Source organism: Nannospalax galili, unplaced genomic scaffold (genome assembly GCF_000622305.1).
Source record: "Nannospalax galili isolate Female #2095 unplaced genomic scaffold, S.galili_v1.0 scaffold555, whole genome shotgun sequence".
Classification (NCBI taxonomy): Eukaryota; Metazoa; Chordata; class Mammalia; order Rodentia; family Spalacidae; genus Nannospalax; species Nannospalax galili.
In genome coordinates this window covers 496,409-514,279 of record NW_008335583.1, presented here as the reverse complement: position 1 = coordinate 514,279, position 17,871 = coordinate 496,409, and the positions used below count along the sequence as shown (strand labels likewise).

Below are 17,871 nucleotides of genomic sequence, written 5' to 3'. Positions count from 1 at the left end.
AGGACCTGGGTTTGATTCCCACCACCCATATGGCAGCTAACAGCCATCCATAACTCCAGTTCCAGGGGATCTGACAATGTCTTCTGACCTACAAGGGCACTGCATGACACAGATGCACTTACATACATACACTTACATACATGCACTTACATGCATGCACTTACATATATGCAGGCAATATACTCATACACATAAATAATAATAAGTAAAATATTTAAAAAGTAATAATAGTAATATTTTAGTGACTCTCCCCCCTGACACCCTCTATAATTGTCAAAATCTCAGTAATACTCCACTGTTTCTTTCTCTGTGGACCATATACCTCCAGGCAGATGAAAGTCTCATATAATCCTAATAACATAAATCCTCATATAATCCTAATATAAAATTTTGCGTGCTCTTTTCATTGTGTTGATAGTGGATGCAAGGAGTGTAAGAGTCCTGGTTTTAAGTCACTCCTAAGTACTTTAAAAGCAAGTGGGTCAGGCAAGGTGGTACACACCTTTAATCCCAGCTCTCCAGAGGCAGAGGCAGAGGGATCTCTGTGAGTTCCAAGCCAGCCTGGTCTACATAGCAAGTTCCAGACCAGCAAGGGCAACATAGTAAAATCTTTTCTCAAAAAACAAACAACAAAAATGTACAAATGGGAATTTTAGGGCTGGAGAAATGGCTCAATGGTAAGAGCATTTGGCTGCTTTTGCAGTGAATCTGGGTTTGGTTCCCACCACCTACATGGCAATAAACAACCATCTGCAACTCTAGTTCCAAGGGATCTGACACCCTCTTCTGGCCTCCACGGGTACTACACAACACAGTACACTTAACATACATGCAAGCAAAACACTCATACACATAAAATAAAAAATAAAAGAAACTGTATTCTTCCCTGCTAGGTACTCAGAGTAAAACTAAAATCCCAATTTCACTTACAAAGTGCAAAATTCTCTTTAAAATGAAGTACGGTTATCAAGTACATTTTAAGTGAAGACTCCAGTCTCAATGCCTCCAAAGTGTTCTGTGTAATACTAGGAGCCACTGCTCTGCTCCATCCAAAGCCACTGTGGGTCCCAGGAACACATCATCAGACTGTGCTGTGAGCTGGAGGAGCTGTGTGTTGAAGGCATTTTTACTGCAGAGCTGCTAACAGAAACTATGCTCATTTTTAATGAACATAGGGAGCCTGACACTTCAGGTAAAATAATTAGCAATATAAGTCACTAATGTGAAGACTGAGCTAACAAGTAAAGATCCAAATTTTTAAAAACAGGATTTTAAAAATTCATTTTTTATTTTTATTTATGTGTACACATGTCTAGGTATGCCTGCACATGTGTGGCAGATGCCTGTGAAAGCCAAAAGAGGGCACTTGACCCTCTGGAGCTAGAGTTACAGGCAGTTGTGAGCCACCCAATGTGGGTGCTGGGAACTGAACCTCAGAAGAGCACCAACCACAACCACTGAGTCATCTCACCAGCCCAGAAAATTCAAATTTTGAATATTTTCTAGCCATCCCCATGAGACAGAGAGTCAATACGGTTAAAGAGTTTTCTGTAACCCAAACAGCACACAGTGTCATAAAAACAGAACAACGAAAGAGAACAGGGAATCTAGAGAGAAATTCACACATTAATGATGGACTGACTTTCAATAACAGTGCCAAGAACTCACAGTGGGGAAAGACAAAGTCAACACTAAATGGTATGGGAAAACGTGATGCTCACATGCTGAATGGAACTGCACCTCATCACCATCATGTAATGATGTACTGAAGATTGGAATGGAAGACCTGAAACCAATACACAGCCCCTAATGTACTTTGTTTCAAGATACTGGTCCTGCAAGGGACTTGTTGATTAGGATTTCAAAAGTACAGACCGAAAAAATGGACAAATACAAGTCAAACTAAAAAGCTTCAGAATAACAGAAACAATTCCACTGTGAAGAGAAAAACATGGAGACTGGGAAAACACATTTACAATGCAGCTAGCCAAGAGTTACTTTCACCATATGAAAGGAATTTATTAACACTGAAATAACAATGAAATGAGCTTAAATCATGGCTGGAAGGCCTGATGGTTCCAGAAAAAGACATGCAAATGGTCAATAGATCTATGTAGAAATGCTCAGCATCAAAGATCACCAAGCAAACAACCAAAACTAGATGAGACACCACTGCCCTCCAGTTAAAATGACCATCATCTAAACAGGAGATAAGCATGGAAGGTGGTGGAGAAAAAGAGAACAGGCACACACCATCAGTTGGTATGTTAGTCAGTTTCCCACTACTCTAACAAAATCAGTGTGATAATCAATTTATGAGAATAAAGAGCTTATTGTGGATTACAATTTCGAGACAGTAGTCTAAACGCCAGTGGTATTCATGCATTGGTTGGGTCTTTGGTGAGACAACAAATTCGGTCAGGAGGGCATGTTGGAGCAAACTGGCTACACTGTGAGACAGAAAACAGACACGAAGGGATGACTGGGTGACCACAGTCTACTTAATGGTGGCATAGTCTCTTTAAGGGCATGCTCCAAGGTCCTAACCACTTCCTACTAAGACCCACACATTAAGTTCCACCTCTTCCAAGTCCCATCATATCTCAAAACCAAATCTTTGATTCAAGAGCCTTTGAGAGCCATTCAATCAAAACTGGCAGCAGTGGCAATGTTACACTAGAGGACCCATCTCAGAAAATACTATAGAGGCAATTTCAAAACTTTACAGAGAGAACTACACAGAATGCAGTGACTCTATCACTAGATTTACATTCAAAAGGAATGAAAAGATACCTCCACACACATATTGATTGAAGCACTGTTCTTAGTAGCCAGACTACGAAATCAATCCAAGTGACCATCAGTGTTTGGGCAGATAAAGAACACATGATATACGTATATACAATGGCACTGTATGGCCATCAAAATAAAAAAATCCTGACATCTACCCCACCATGGACAAACCTGGAGGGGTTGAGGGTAAGTCAAATATGCCAGGCACAAAAACGCCAGTGCTCCCATGATCTGTGTGCCTCTCACTCACACATGCAACCTGAAAGAGTTGACGGCAAAGACGGAAAATTCAGAGGGGGACCATGGAATCTGAAGTACTTGTAGGCAGATGGTCAGATATGGGTCAAAACTACATCACTACTGTTAGGAGGAACACACTTCCCGAGACTTAGTACATAGCAAGGCAACCATAAGTGCTAATGATATGTTCTGTTTGTGAAAAATGTAAAGAGAATGGATATTATGACCTCTTTTCACAGAAATAGCTATGTGAGGGAATAGATTGACACATTAGCAAGGTTCAGCTATATCAAAATCAAGACACACACATGCATGCATATGAACACACAAACACACACATGTTGTTCAAAATGTGAGACTGTCCATCATTTAAAAAAAATCATGCATTATTCTTTAGCAGTTCACAAAATAAACTGCCAAAAAGTCTTCTGTGACAATGTCTCCATCATTTTTTACCAATATTTTCTGAATTACAAATGGCTTATAGCCCTAAGTCATGAACAGGGAAAAGAGCCATTTGGAATAGAAGATAGGTCATGGACTTTCATTTAACAAAGTATGAAAAATTTGCTGATAGAATTTCCTGCTCTATGTTGCCAGTAAGTTCCTTGGCACTGTCCTTTGTGGAGAGATAATATCAATGGTTATCTGAAGAGGGGACCAAACAAAAAGTATTTTTCCACTTCCCTACTCCATCTATCTATGAGACAATGGATTCTTCTCACATATTTTAACTGAAAAACAAAGCCTCACATTGCAATAGACTAGAAAAAAGGTTTGAGAACCCAGCTGCATTCCGTAAATCAATGTCAAAGAGATTTTCAAATGTAATACAACATCGCTATCACCAAATTTTCAGGTTTGAACACATAAAGTCTCTAAACAAAACAAAAATTCTATGCTTAACACAATGTTAATATTATGTTAAAATTAATAGCCTATATTTTCCCATTTCATTCTTAAAACTAGTAAATGAAAATAGCTAAGGCTTACCTAATTTAAAGGCCATTGCAGTATTTCCCAGGAGTATAAAGGAGTCCTGACAGCCATGGCTTAGAAGCACTTCTGTGACCTGAGGTGGACTGCACCCCTCCTTCCACTTCCACGGGAACCCCTATGTCAGGACACCTGCTTACTTCTTTATTTTCTGAGTTTCTGACAATCCTCATTTCATTTGTAGAGCAGGGATAATTACTATGGTCTATCCTTAGGTTAATTAATGAGTGGAGTCAACTTTACTAAAAATCTCCCTTTCCCCAGCTTTTCTTGTTGATTTCTTCCTCAGGCATAGAGGCCTGTTCTTGTCTTAATTCTCCCATGTTACTTAGCAGCAGACAGTTTGGAACACCTGCTGTATACCACCTAATAAGGCTCTTAAATTACAAAGACTAATGAAACAAAGTCTCTGGTCACCATGGGGTCCAGCCAACACTCCAAGCCACATCCTATATAAAACAGAATTTTTGAAAGTTCAGATATTTATTAACTAATTTCCATACTACATCTCTATATTTTGTTGTATTTAGAAAAATGACACAAACTTTATGGGAGCTGCTCTCACATAATCAAGACTGTGATCTCTCCTGAGAATACAGGGAGACAAAATAAAAGAGAAATCAATTTTGTAAGCCATGAGACAGCCGTCAGAGGCATTCCTGCTCACGCCAAATCTTTGGCTCTGACAGGTTGAATAAAGGAATGTGTCCTCTAGACAAATCCCCATCCCAAGTACCAGAGCTAGAAAAAGAATGCAGGTCTCAGTCCATCTTTTACCTGTGACCATCTGACTGTGCATGGAATGTGATCAGCCAGGACCTGCTGAACCCAACCAAGCAAGCCAGATTCCTAGGAAGAAAATTTCAAAAATACATGGGACAGTTTGAACTTGGAAACAAACAATTTAAAAGGCACATATGACATCAAAACTTTCTAACTTCTTTATGTAGAATCACAGTACATTAACTGAGCAAAAGGAAAAAAGTAGTTTATTGTATATATGGGAACGATACAACCAATAATAATATGAAATTTCAGCTCCTAACTACTGCTTTCAATATTCTTTTGGGGGGAAAAACATTTGTTTTTAATTTCAGGAGTGGCTGAAGCTTGGGAACTCAAAGTTGGTTTGCAATTTCAGCACTTTGGTATACACACAGGGCACACACACACTCATTGGATTGAATTCTCCTCTTTTTAAAGGCAGAGAGTACAGGAAGTCAATGATCACTTTTCATACTGATGTTTCTTGAAGTTAAAGGCACCATGGGCATGCCATTCCTCATTCCTGACAAAAGTTATTTATAATTATTATTTTTAATCTTAATGTCTGTGGCAGTGATTTGGCTATTTTTAATAATATTTTTTATATTTATACCAAGGCAACTTCAGCACCTTGAGAAAGTCACAAAGCATAAAGAATCTCTAACAATAACAAGCATCTCTTCTCATGCTCCACACTTCTGAAAAAAATAGTTCCCTGAACTAAACACCTAATAATATTATCTGTTTAACAAATGCATTCATTACCTAAAGAGACTTAATTGCCTGCCTTCAGAAAATATTTTGATTTTCAAACTAATCAAAGCTCTTCATCTGAGAAATAATTACGGAGAAGAAAGTGAGAGACAGGGTTGTGATTAGGAAAGAAGCCTCGAATCAAAAAAAAGTTATAGATAAATCATGACCCTGAGCCTAACCAAAGAGTTCTGATGCTAAAATCTTTAAAGAAATAAGTAGGTGAAAGGGGGGCAATTTTCCCATCAAGAATTCAGAGTAGGTATACAAGATAAACTGAAATCCACTTACAATTATATCTCTATTGGGAACCGTATTTCTAATCATCTCTAATGCCCTCTAAGCCATGACTACTCCATCCATAGGATGCATACACTACGTATCATGAAAACAAAATCCCAGAGACTTTCAAAAGACATTAGTAATGAAAGAGCATTAAAAAATAAAGAGCATTCCAAAAGAGAAAAAAGCAAGGGAAGATGCAGAAGTCTCAATTTCTCCAGCATGCTGTGTTGGGATCTCTGCCGAGTATCACAAACCACATTTGATATTTTGAGTTTTTGGATGAATGACAAATGCTAGACTGTCTCTGAGGAGAGTAAGGGAAAGGGAGCAAGAACTTAGAAAACATCAAAGGAGCTTTCCAGAATGCAACTGTATCAATTCACTGAGAGGAGTTCAATTGAGAAAAGGTTATGGGTGAAATAGGACAGGTGGAGGTAGTAACTCAGGATTCACCTTGGAGAGCCCAAATCTGGGACTGTATTTTAATGCTACAGAGTATCAAGTTCTTACCTGCCTACTGACACAAGTGCCTACACCATGGTATCAAACAACACAGTTCTGTCTCAAGAGCCAGTGTGGACTCTCTGACCATTCACAGTACTCTATCTACATTAATTTAAAGGAAGTCAGTAGATAGTACTTAAACTGTACTGGCAGAGGCAATCAAAAATCTCCTCAAACTTGGCTCAGCACATTGAAATTACTCACTGTCCATAGATAATCTGTGGAGCTTGCTAGGGACTGGGAAGTTAACACTGCTCTGATATAAACTGCCACTGGGGCTCCATTGTCACCCAGCTCAGAAGGTTTCTGCCACACAGGGTTCTAACAAAGCTCTCTTTGGATTAGGGGTTTCTTGACTCTGAGACTGCCTATCTTCTGGATTATCTTCTTACTGAGACAAACTTAGGTTGGTTCAGTGGCTCCACTCAGACAAATGGGCTTTAATCACGTCTGGAAATGGCTAAGGGTGTGTCATTATTCTTACACATGTGACTGCTGTGAAACAGACACGAAAGTAAATACAAAAAAGTTTATTATTCCTGGTAACCCAGATTAAAGCTGCATTTTCAGAAACTTTCTATCGGTGTTCATGACATGACAATTTTGAACTGGTCCTGTTTATAAAAATAGCAATTAAAACGCTCTTAAATCATAGAGAATAAGTATAAAGACAATGACATTTATAAAAAGCCCACAGATAGCAAATGATAAAGGAATACCTCTGCTCTCTGTGTCCTGGGAAAAGCAGATGACTTTTCTATGGCATAAACATCCACCAGGTACAGGCATGCTCCTTGTTCTCGGTCCAAGATGGCTGCAGTCTGAATGACACCAGTCTGCCGTCCAATGGTAAAGAGGCGTCCAACAGTCTTTTCCTCACATCGAACAGAAACAATGTAGTACTCCACTGGGGCCTCAGACCCTCTGGAGCTGGCTGCTTCTATCGATATGACATTGGTACCAATGGGCTCCCCTTCCTTCAAGATGGTTATATATTTGGGCTGAGTGAAAACAGGCCCATCCAGGCCCTGGAGGATGACAGTCAACTCAGTGGTTGACTTCCTCCTCTCAGGGCCCAGGTCTGTGGCTGACACTATGAGGTTATAGATGAGTTGTGAAGGCACCAATGCAGAAGTCACACGCAGGTCTCCACTGTATCTATCCACAGTGAAGGTGTCTGTGTCCCCATTGACTATCTCGTACTCTACCTCACCATTGGCACCTTCATCTGGGTCTGCAGCCATGATGGTGGTCAGGACAGAACCAATCATGGCTGAAGGATCTGCTGCCAGGGCATTTTGTGATATAAACACTGGGACATTGTCATTGAGGTCTGTCACCAGAATGGTCACGTTTTTCAAGGCATACCTCCTGGTTTCTATTGGCACAGCTTGGTCATTGGCTTTGACAGTTAACTCAAACAAATTGGCAAATTCTCGGTCAATTTCAGCGCTGGTGTAGATGGTGCCTTTGACCTCATCTATGCTGAAGTGGTTCCCTCGGGGCACCTGCTGGATGATGGCATAGGAGAGCTGCCCGTTGATGTCTGCATCTGGGTCATGAGCAGTCACAGAAACGACAGACGAACCAACGGGGATGTTTTCCACGATAGACTTGAATATGTCTCCTGGAGGAAAGCTAGGAGGGTTGTCATTAAAATCCCTCACCTGGATCACTACTGACATTGTGGATGACCGAGGAGGGCGCCCTTGGTCCTTTGCTGTTATATTTAGTTTGTACAAAGACTGAGTTTCAAAGTCCAACTTTTTGGCCAGAAAGATACTCCCAGTGTTTGGACTAATGCTGAAAGTCCCATGATTGTTTGATCCTGTGATAGTGTAGTGTAAATCAGCATTGTCACCTGAGTCAGAATCAGTCGCAGTGACAGAGGACACGAGTTCACCTATTCTCATGTTTTCCAAAACATCCACAAATAGTGTTGACTTTGGGAAAGAGGGGCTATTGTCATTTTCATCCAAAACATCAATATTTAAGGTACAGGTAGAATTGAGGGGTACAGTACCTGAGTCCACTGCCTGGATGACCAGAGAATAGGTGGGGGTCGCTTCATAGTCTAACTTGCCTATGAGTGTCACCTGACCAGAGGCACTATCAACAGCAAACTGTCTCTCTTCGTTGCCTTTGACAATAGAATAATGAATGAGACCATTGCTCCCTTCATCCACGTCTGAGGCAGACACTCTTAAGACCTGGGTCAAATTGGTTGCTGTCTCTGATATTGTAGCTTGGTAAAAGTCTTTTAAAAACTTGGGAGCATTGTCATTGATGTCCTTCATGAACACGTGCACGGTGGCCTGATCCTTGAGGGGCTGCGGGAGGCCCTGATCTGTGGCTATCACTGTAAAGCTAAACACTGCAGTCCCTCTCCTCCTCATAAGTGACTCTCTATCAAACTGATGGGTGCTCCTAATTTCCCCAGAGACGGCATGCAACTCAAAATCTGGCTGCACCATCTCAAGAGCATACCTCACTTCCCCATTTGGCCCGAGGTCTCTATCGGCAGCATTTACTTTGCCTACAAATGACCCAGCTCTCTGTTCCTCTTCAAAGTAAAATGTGTAATTGGTGCTGTTAAACAAAGGTCTGTTGTCATTGACGTCTTCTAGAATCACAGTGACATTTACAGTGGCACTAAGGGGTTCCACTGCTCGGTCAGAGGCAACAACCAGTAAAACGTATCTGTCCTGAAGTTCACGGTCCATTTCACTCTTTATGTATAGCTGGCCATCTGGGAATATGCCGAAGGCGTCCCCTGTGTTCCCATTAGCAATGGTGTATGCTATCTCCCCATTTGCACCCGAGTCTTTATCAAAAGCTTGCACTTTAAAGAATCGAGAATTCACAGGTTCCGACTCAGAAAGGGTGACCTCATAGGAGATCTGGTCAAACACCGGTGGGTTGTCATTCACATCATGGACATAAACAGTTAAGATGACGCTGGAGGAAAGCTGGGGAACACCCATATCAGAGGCCAAGATTTCTACCTGGTAGGAGCCAGCATGGACATCCAGGGGACCCAGCAGACTAATATTACCATTCTGTTCATTAATAGCAAACAAGTTCTTGGGGTTCTGCCTTAGACTATAGAGTACCCTACCATTGATACCTTCATCAGGGTCCACAGCTTTGGCCTGAAAGATGCTGTGCCCTGCCTGCCAGTTCTCCACAGCATTTATGCTCTCCACCGCCTGTGGGAAGTGAGGAGCATTATCATTCAGATCTTTAACCGTTATGTTAACCACCGTGTCTCCTGTCACTGCACCCCCACTGGCCACTACTTTCAGCTGATAAAAGGACTGCTCTTCCCTGTCAATCATACTTGCTGTGGTCAGCTTCCCTGTGACTGGATTCATAGAAAACATACCTCTCTGGTCCCCAGTGGTAATGAGATAACTGATGTTGGCATTGAGGTCCATGGTAGATGCAGACACACTGCCCACATGGTATCCCAGAGCCACGTTCTCAAAGACCACGAAGCTGTAGGCAGCCTGGCTGAACACCGGTGGGTTGTCTTGTGTGTCCAACACTGTGACTGTTACTATGGCCTGGTTGGGAGATTGTAAATTGCCCCCATCGGTAGCCACTACTTGTAGCTGGTAGGCTGTTTTCTCTTCTCTATCTAGAGCCATTCTTGTAGAAATGACCCCACTGTGACCATTGATCTGAAACCGAGACCTGTCCCCAGCTGATATACTGTACTTGACTGTTCCATTGGGACCCATGTCTGGGTCAGTGGCGGACACTGTGGTGACGTAGCTACCTCCAGGCTCATTCTCCTGAATATGAGCAAAGTATTGGACTGGGTAGAACACAGGGCTATTGTCATTTATATCCAGAAGACTGACATTCACACGAGCTGTGGATGACTGGGGAGGGGAGCCAAGGTCTGTAGCCAGAATCACCAAGGAGTAGAAGGCTTGCTCCTCTCTGTCCAGGGAGGAGACAGTACTCAGCCTCCCAGAGACTGGGTCCAGGCGGAAGAGCCTCCCGTCACTCTCAGCTTCTTGCAGGGAGAATCTTACTGTCCCATTGTCACCCAAATCCCCATCAGTTGCTCCAAGAACTAACAGCTCAGTCCCAGTGGGAGCGTTCTCAACCACAGACACACCATAGCCTTCCGGCTGACTAAACACTGGCTGCTCATCATTGACATCCAAGACAGTGACCACAAGCTGGGCATAGGACACCTTGGGGTGCACTCCTTGGTCTCGGGCACTTATGTTCAGTACAATCTGAGAAGCAAGTTCACGGTCAAGGCCCCCAGAAGCCCCGGTGGTCACCAGGCCGCTGTGTTCACTAATATGGAACCAGCCCAGTCCATTACCAGAGACGATGCTGTAACGCAGGTTAGCATTAAGACCAGAGTCTCCATCAGTGGCAGAAACCCCACTCACGTAGCTTCCCGGAGGTGCCTCCTCACTCAGGTTCACTCTGTACACTTGCTGCGCAAAGACTGGAGGGTGATCATTAATGTCATTGACAAAAATCACCAGACTGGCCACGGAGGAGCGCGCCTGAAACTCGCCTGTAGGGGGCGCCCCAGCGTTGTCCGATACGGACACAGTGAGGTTGTAGGAAGGAATGCGCTCGCGGTCCAGGGCGCTGGCCACCTTGATGAGGCTCAGATTGGGTACTTTGCTCCTCTGTACCTCAAAGTGACGCTGCTCATTGCCCCCGAGAATCTGCACCGAGATATTCCCGTTGGCCGCGGGGGAGTCTGCGTCAGTCACTGTGAGCAGAGCCACCACAGTGCCCACCTGCGCATTCTCATCCACCGAGGCATAGCGCGAGGTGGCGGGGAAGTAGCGGAACTTCACCACCGGATCGTTGTCGTTGACGTCCCGAAGCTGAATGAGCGCTTCAGCGCGCCCAGTGAGCGAGGGCACGCCCCGGTCCACGGCCTGCACAGTCAGCGAGTACTGTCGCCGGGCCTCGAAGTCTAGGGGCTCGCGCACCGTGATAAGCCCGGTCTCTGGGTCCATCTGGAAGGGGGTCCCTTCGTCCTGCAGTCGATAATGGATGTCCGCATTGGTGCCTTCATCTGCGTCCGCCGCCGCCACCTGCAGGACGCTGGAGCCCACAGCCGCGTCCTCAGGCACCCCCGCCTGGTAGTGGGAACTGCCAAAAACCGGAGGATTGTCGTTAATGTCCTGCACCGTGACGTTGACCTGCAGGTAGCCCCGCCGCTTCGGCTCACCCTTGTCCTCCACCTCCACCAGGAGTTGGTACTGCGGCGTGACCTCCCGGTCTAGCCCTCCCTTGGACACCAGATGCAGGAATGCGCCCTCCCCGCTGGGGTTCAAGGTGATGTCCAGGCGGAAGCGGCCAGCCTCATTGCCGCGGACGATGCGGTAGGAGCGGTGGTCCACGCCGTTAGAGCCGATGTCCGAGTCCGTGGCGGTGTCCAGGATGACCTGACGCCCGCTGCTACTGTCCTCCTTGAAGGTGACCACGATCGAGGGGTCTGGGAAAACCGGGGCGTTGTCGTTCAGGTCCCGCACCAGCACGCGCACTTCGGTCGGGTAGGTGGGCGCACTGGAGAGAACCACCAGGTTGACCACGTCGCTGGGCAGGCTCTCGCGGTCGATAGTGGCGGTGGTGTACAGTGCTCCGGTGCTGCTGTTTATAGAGAACAGGGCGTGGCTTTCGCTAAGCCGGTAGGTGAAGCCTGGACGCGTGGGGATGGTGCCTACCAGAGTCCCGGGAGGCTGCTCTTCCAGGACCTGGAACACCTGGCGCTGCTCCGCGGCGTGGACCCGACCGAATCCCGGGAGCAGCGTTAGCAGCCCGCAGACTCGCAGGAGCTGGCTCACTGATGGAGAGCTCAGGGGGAGCCACCGGCGGCCAGGAGCCGGGTCTGTGGCCAAGTTCATGGTCCTGGCTTCTGGGAACCGCCGGAGGAAGAGAAGCAAGGTGAAGGAAACTGAATGAGCTATACAAGGGTTAATTGGCGCCAATAAAATACTAGCTCCGCCAGAGACCCCTGCTGTTCAGGGGACTCAGCAAGGGTCAGAAGTGCAGGGAAAGGCTCCAGGTGGCCGGTGAGACGCGCAGTGGAGGAGAGGCTGAGGCGACCTGCAGCCGGGCATCCCCGGGCTCTGCTGCGAAAGTCCACAGACCTCCTGAGAGTCCCAGTCACTTTAATTGGAATCCCAGGTCTGAGCGCAGCCGGCCGGGAGAGGCGGCCTGGACTTTGGGGATATGAGGAGTCACTCAGAGCAGGCAGGTCTCCCCGAAAACTTTAAAACTTACCCGGAGTGGAGACTCCGAGGAGGGTAGAGCCAAAGTGGCAGCGCCCCTGAGCCCCGGGGACCAAGTGGGGACTCCAGGAAAACCCGAGGCTGGTGATGCGGACTTTTCTCCAGTATCGCTTCGGGGAAGCAGGACGTTAGTCCCCGAATTGAGCTTCCGTGGCCTCAGAGGCAGCCGGGGCACCGCGTCCCCACCGCGGCTCCCGCAGCTTTCAGTTCCGTCCCCTCCAGGCCACCGAGGGCTGCCACTGTGCCGACTGCGGCTTGGAGCCCGAGGTCCCGCCCAGGCGGCCGCTGGCTCTCCTCCGCATCCTTCACCTCCGCCCAGGCATCATTTGTACATCCACCGAGCGCGGGTCCCCCTTCCTCTTCTGCGTTGCGGGGGTCGGGCAGCAGCAGCAGCGCGCTAACCCGGAGTCCCCTCCCCTCACCATGCCAGGGACGCTTCCTCGGGCCGTGGAGGGCACCAGCGCCCCCGAACGCGCCTCGCCCCTGCCCTGGAATCTTTGCTTTTATTGTCCCGGGTCAGTTTCACTTTGTAATCCTCCAGGCTTTATGTTTGGGGCGGGTGGGTCTTTCTCGCCGACCCCGTGGTGACCGGGACGCGGCAGTGCGGGACAGTTGCACAGGGCACCGGATGGGCGCGCTCCAGGCCGCCCTGGGCTCGGAGGTGGCACCGCCGAGCTGCCGCCCGGCGAGTCCCCCGGCAGCCTCTCCGGGTCGCTTGCAGTCTCCCCGCCCCTTCCCCGCTGCGCGCACACACGCACACACGCGCGCACACACGCGCGCACACACAGGGGGAGGGCTGACCGCGATCGGGAGCAGGACTCAGAAACTTTGCTCTCCTCTCTGTGCTCCCTGCACTTTAGTGGGTCGCCACTCCCCCGGCTCCGGGTCCTGTCACCCGCTGGCCCTCCCTCGACCCAGCCCATTGGGCCCCAGCCCGGGCCGCCCCGCCTGGCGTCCCCCTCCCTGGCCTTCGCCTCCCGGCCGCCACTGGCTAGTGGCGACGCTCATCACCACGGCCTCCCGAGACTGTGGGCGGGCGGTGGGCGAGCCCAGCGAGGCGGAGGCGCTAAGAAGGGGTGACCACCCCCCAACTCCTTTTTATTTATTTAATCCGCCCCCCCCTTTGGTCCCAATTTGGCCGACGTCAATGCAATCCCATCAAAAAGCAACCTCCGAATAGATGGGGGTGGGGTCAGGTTAGATTGTTAGACTAGTAATAACTCAAGGGGGGGAAGGGGGCCGAGGGAAATAAAAGAAAGGCGGGGGGCGGGGGGAGGGGTGCGAGGGTCTGTTAACGCTGGGAGGAAGGATTAAGCAAAGCCTGTCTGGGAATGCGCGGCGCTGCTTCGCTTTAACTGTTTCCTGCCCTGGCTGTTCATAGCAAGGAATGAGGTGCTGGATGTCCAGGGCGATCCCACAGAATCCCAAACCTTCCCCGCGCCCTCCACCTGCGCCTGCTTGTCCCTGTCCCTGGGTCCAGGTGACACTATGGCTTAGGTGCCCGGTGCTCTCAACTTCCTAAAGAAAAAGAGGGGCGGGCAGGCCCCGATGTGCATGGTTAGCCTCCCAGAAGGACTCCGAGTGTCCACAGACAACCCATAGGTTTTCAATGCTAACAATGGCAGCCTTCTGCCAGGAGAGATCTTTTCCTCTTACAGACTCAGTTTGGAATTTTGATCCCTGGTGGGGCATTTCCCCCTCGACATTTTCTAGCCAAAGGAAATCTAATAAAGTTTGGTTTTGTTTTTGGCCTGGGGGAAGAATATCTATGAGAAAATAGAAATAAATGAAATGAAGTTTAAATTTAATTTTTAAAGTGCTACATACCACGGACTGCACTCGTATGAATTAATTAATTCCTCTGCGGTCACCGCGGCTCATTTGTGTGATGGCGCGCACGGCTTCTTTAAAAGAAAAAGTGACGAGGAATCAGGTCAGTAATTTTCCCCTTTAAGGGAACCAACTTACAAATTATGAATTTCAGCCAAACAATGCAAATATAGGGCATATGTCATACAATTTTGCCACGGGAACCCCTCCAAACCCAAAACTTTCTGCACCTCTAGGTAGTTCAGGCATGGGTCAACACTGCCCTCTGCTGGTTACTGTCAATCTTGCAAGTTTACCCCAGGATTTCTGGCTTTAAATTAAATGCAGAGACCGGAGGATCGGGTTACAAAGCTAATTCCTCCTTCTTGCCAAGGGATAGGGGCAAAGAAAATGATCTGAAAGAATCTCCTACTGTCTTTCCTAATGTAAGATTGGAAAACAATGAAGAGCTACGTTGTAGACAACACATTCAAGTCCTGAGGATTCGGACTGCCTGTAACCCGAGCTGAGGGAGGTTGGGAGCCTAAAACTGTTCCGAATTCCTTTGTTTACGTTAGACCACTCACTTCAGTGGCAACCTCCACTGGAACATACTGGGTGGATTCCAGACAAAGTTAGGTCACTATCTCTGCAGTTTTTAGGCTAGAAAACTGAAGGAAAAAAAATAAAGAAACGTTTTCATTCATTTTCTCAAATTATTTTATCATTGCTAACAGCTGACCATGTCATTATTTTGGTGAAATTCAGCCAAGAAAAAATCTATAGATTGATTGAGTCAAAATCACTACAAATCATGGCTATTGAAGAGAGAGAGCAAGCGAGAGAGTTAAAAAAATATATGTAATTCTGTTTTGTTTGGTAGTTCACCATATTTCTATCATTCTGGTACAAAGTGATAGAAAGAAATCACAAGGACAAAAATGGTGATACGTGCTGGGCTTTTGTTGTTTTGTGAATTTGTTTGGAGAACATGCAAAATCACATAGGATGAAATTAGCATCACTTATGAGGAAATTTAAATGGGTAATTTAAATTTTCATTCTGTTTAGAGGGAGAGTTTAATTTGAAAAACAAGTGTATGTTTTTAGTTTTATAAAATAAAGCAACATTTTATGGTCTTATTCAGCCCATAAGATATTTTTTTGATAATCCCAAGAAAGGATTGCCAAAAATTATCTAGGTAACAGAATGGTTACTTACATGACCAGCCTTCCAATGATGTGATGTACTCAATTTATAGATGAATCCACAGAAAATTGCAATTTGCACATGCAGCACGTAATTTAAACTAAATATAGAGAATCTTTTTTAATAAAACAAGAAATGGAGCTTTAATTATATTTTATTTTCATTTTCTGTCTTAGATTTTTAGAACTGTGGTAATATGGTACATGATAATTTTTTTTTTTTCCTTTCCTGGGGAGATGGCTCAGTGGGTAAACCTGACAACCTGAGATCAATCCCCATAGCCCACAGAGAAGCCAGACACAAGTGACTGTAATCCTAGTGCTCCCTACCAGGAGATTAGGCAAAACAAGGATGAAGAGAATCCATGGACACCCTGAACCATCTAGTCCTAGGAACTCACAAGAGAGGGGCCATGTCTCAAACAAGCCTGTAAGCAAGGACAGACAGACAGACAAAGGTTGTTCTCTGATAGCCTTACATGTTCCTGCATGCACACACTCACACATATCACACAAAAGTAAATAGATGAACCAAATATAGTGGCTCATGCCTTTAATCCCAGCACAGGCAAACCAAGGCCAGCGTGGTGTACAAAGCAAATTCCAGGACAGGTGGGGCTACAGGGAGAACCTATCTCAAAAAAACCAATAGTAATAATAATAATAATAATAATAATAATAATAATAAATACACCCATAAATATTCTTACCAAATAAGTGGAAAAACATGTAAATGTCATTTATACACAAAATACTTAAAATTCATGAAATATTAATAACTAGATGTCATAATATCATAATGGAGCTATCAATTGCTGGGTAATGTAAAAATCATTTCTACTTACACATTTTCATTGTGTTTCAAAAAGCTAACATATTTTAACATATTTTATTCCACCAAAAGCTTATTTATGAAAATTTGTGGTTCAGTCAGAGTTTTAATAAAAATGAAGTTAGATACTTCTCAGGGATAAGCTATCCCCATCTCACTAGGTGGCAGGAACACACATGTGTGACCAAGCATAGAGAGGAGCAAGGGAACAAAACTCAACTTGAGCTTATAGCATCTACTGAACCAAGTGATTTATGGTATCCTACTATGCTCTGTATGCTGTACATGTTTTTGTCATTATTTTAATGTGTTAATTTTTCTAGGTTTGAGACCCCAAGTGATGATCAGGTGAACCATACTCTTCAGCTCCTAGTGCATCAGCAGGTTACTCCACTGGACAGAGTTCTCTTCCCTTCTTCCTTTTCCACTCTGACCTCCCTCTCCCCTTTTCTTCTCCCTGCCTGTATGTTTTTTTCCTCCATATCCCAGTCTTCAATGGTTAATATTGATTGTCAACTTAAAAGTACCTAGAGTCACCTAGGAGAGAAGTCTCTGGGCATGCCTGTGAAAGAGTTTCTAAATTGGGTTAACTGAGGTGAGAAGACCCACCCTAACTGTGGGCAACACCATCCCAAATAAAAATGACAGGATTCAAAACACATCTTTCATTAATACCTTTAAATATCAACTGACTGAACTCCCCAGCCAAAGACACAGACTAGGTGAATGGATTAAGAACAAAATTCATCTTTTTGTTGTCTGCAAGAAACTCATCTCACTTTCAAGAATAGGCACTACCTTAAGGTGAAAGGATGGAAAAAAATATATACCAAGCAATTGGTACTAAGAAAAAAAGCAGGCATCACAATTCTAATAATTGACAAAATGGACTTTAAACTAAAACTAATTAGAAGAGATAAAGAGGGCCACTTCATTCTAATCAAAGGAACAATAAACCAAGAAGATATTACAGTCATGAACATATATGCATCAAACTCTGATGCACCCAACTTCGTAAAAATACTACAGGACTTTAAGACCCAAATTAATCCCAACTCATTAATAGTAGGGGACTTCAATACCCCACTGTCTCCATTATATAGGTCAACAGGGCAGAGAGTTAACAGAGAGACATCTGAATTAAACAATACCATATATCAAATGAACTTAACAGACATCTACCGAGTATTCCACCCAAGCACCAAAGGACATACTTTCTACTCGGCACCCCATGGAACCTTCTCCAAAATCAACCATATACTGGGGCACAAAACAAATCTCAACAAATACAAAAAGACTGAAATAATTCCACGCATTCTATCAGATCACAATGCAATAACCCCTATTTTTCACCCTGCACAAAAGTAAATTCCAAATGGATCAAAGACCTCAATATAAAGCCTGC

The 17,871-nt window shown here is 45.3% G+C and overlaps 1 protein-coding gene across 1 annotated transcript in view; it reads right to left on the bottom strand.

Moving 5' to 3' along the window:
* LOC103731944 (protocadherin Fat 4-like) overlaps positions 1-13,446 on the bottom strand; it is a 165,277-nt gene extending 151,831 nt beyond the window's left edge. Inside the window, 1 exon segment of the mRNA XM_008830446.3 lies at positions 7,056-13,446. Coding sequence (XP_008828668.1) covers positions 7,056-12,230 — 5,175 coding nt within the window. The 5' untranslated portion in view covers positions 12,231-13,446.
* Positions 13,447-17,871: the final 4,425 nt, after the last annotated feature.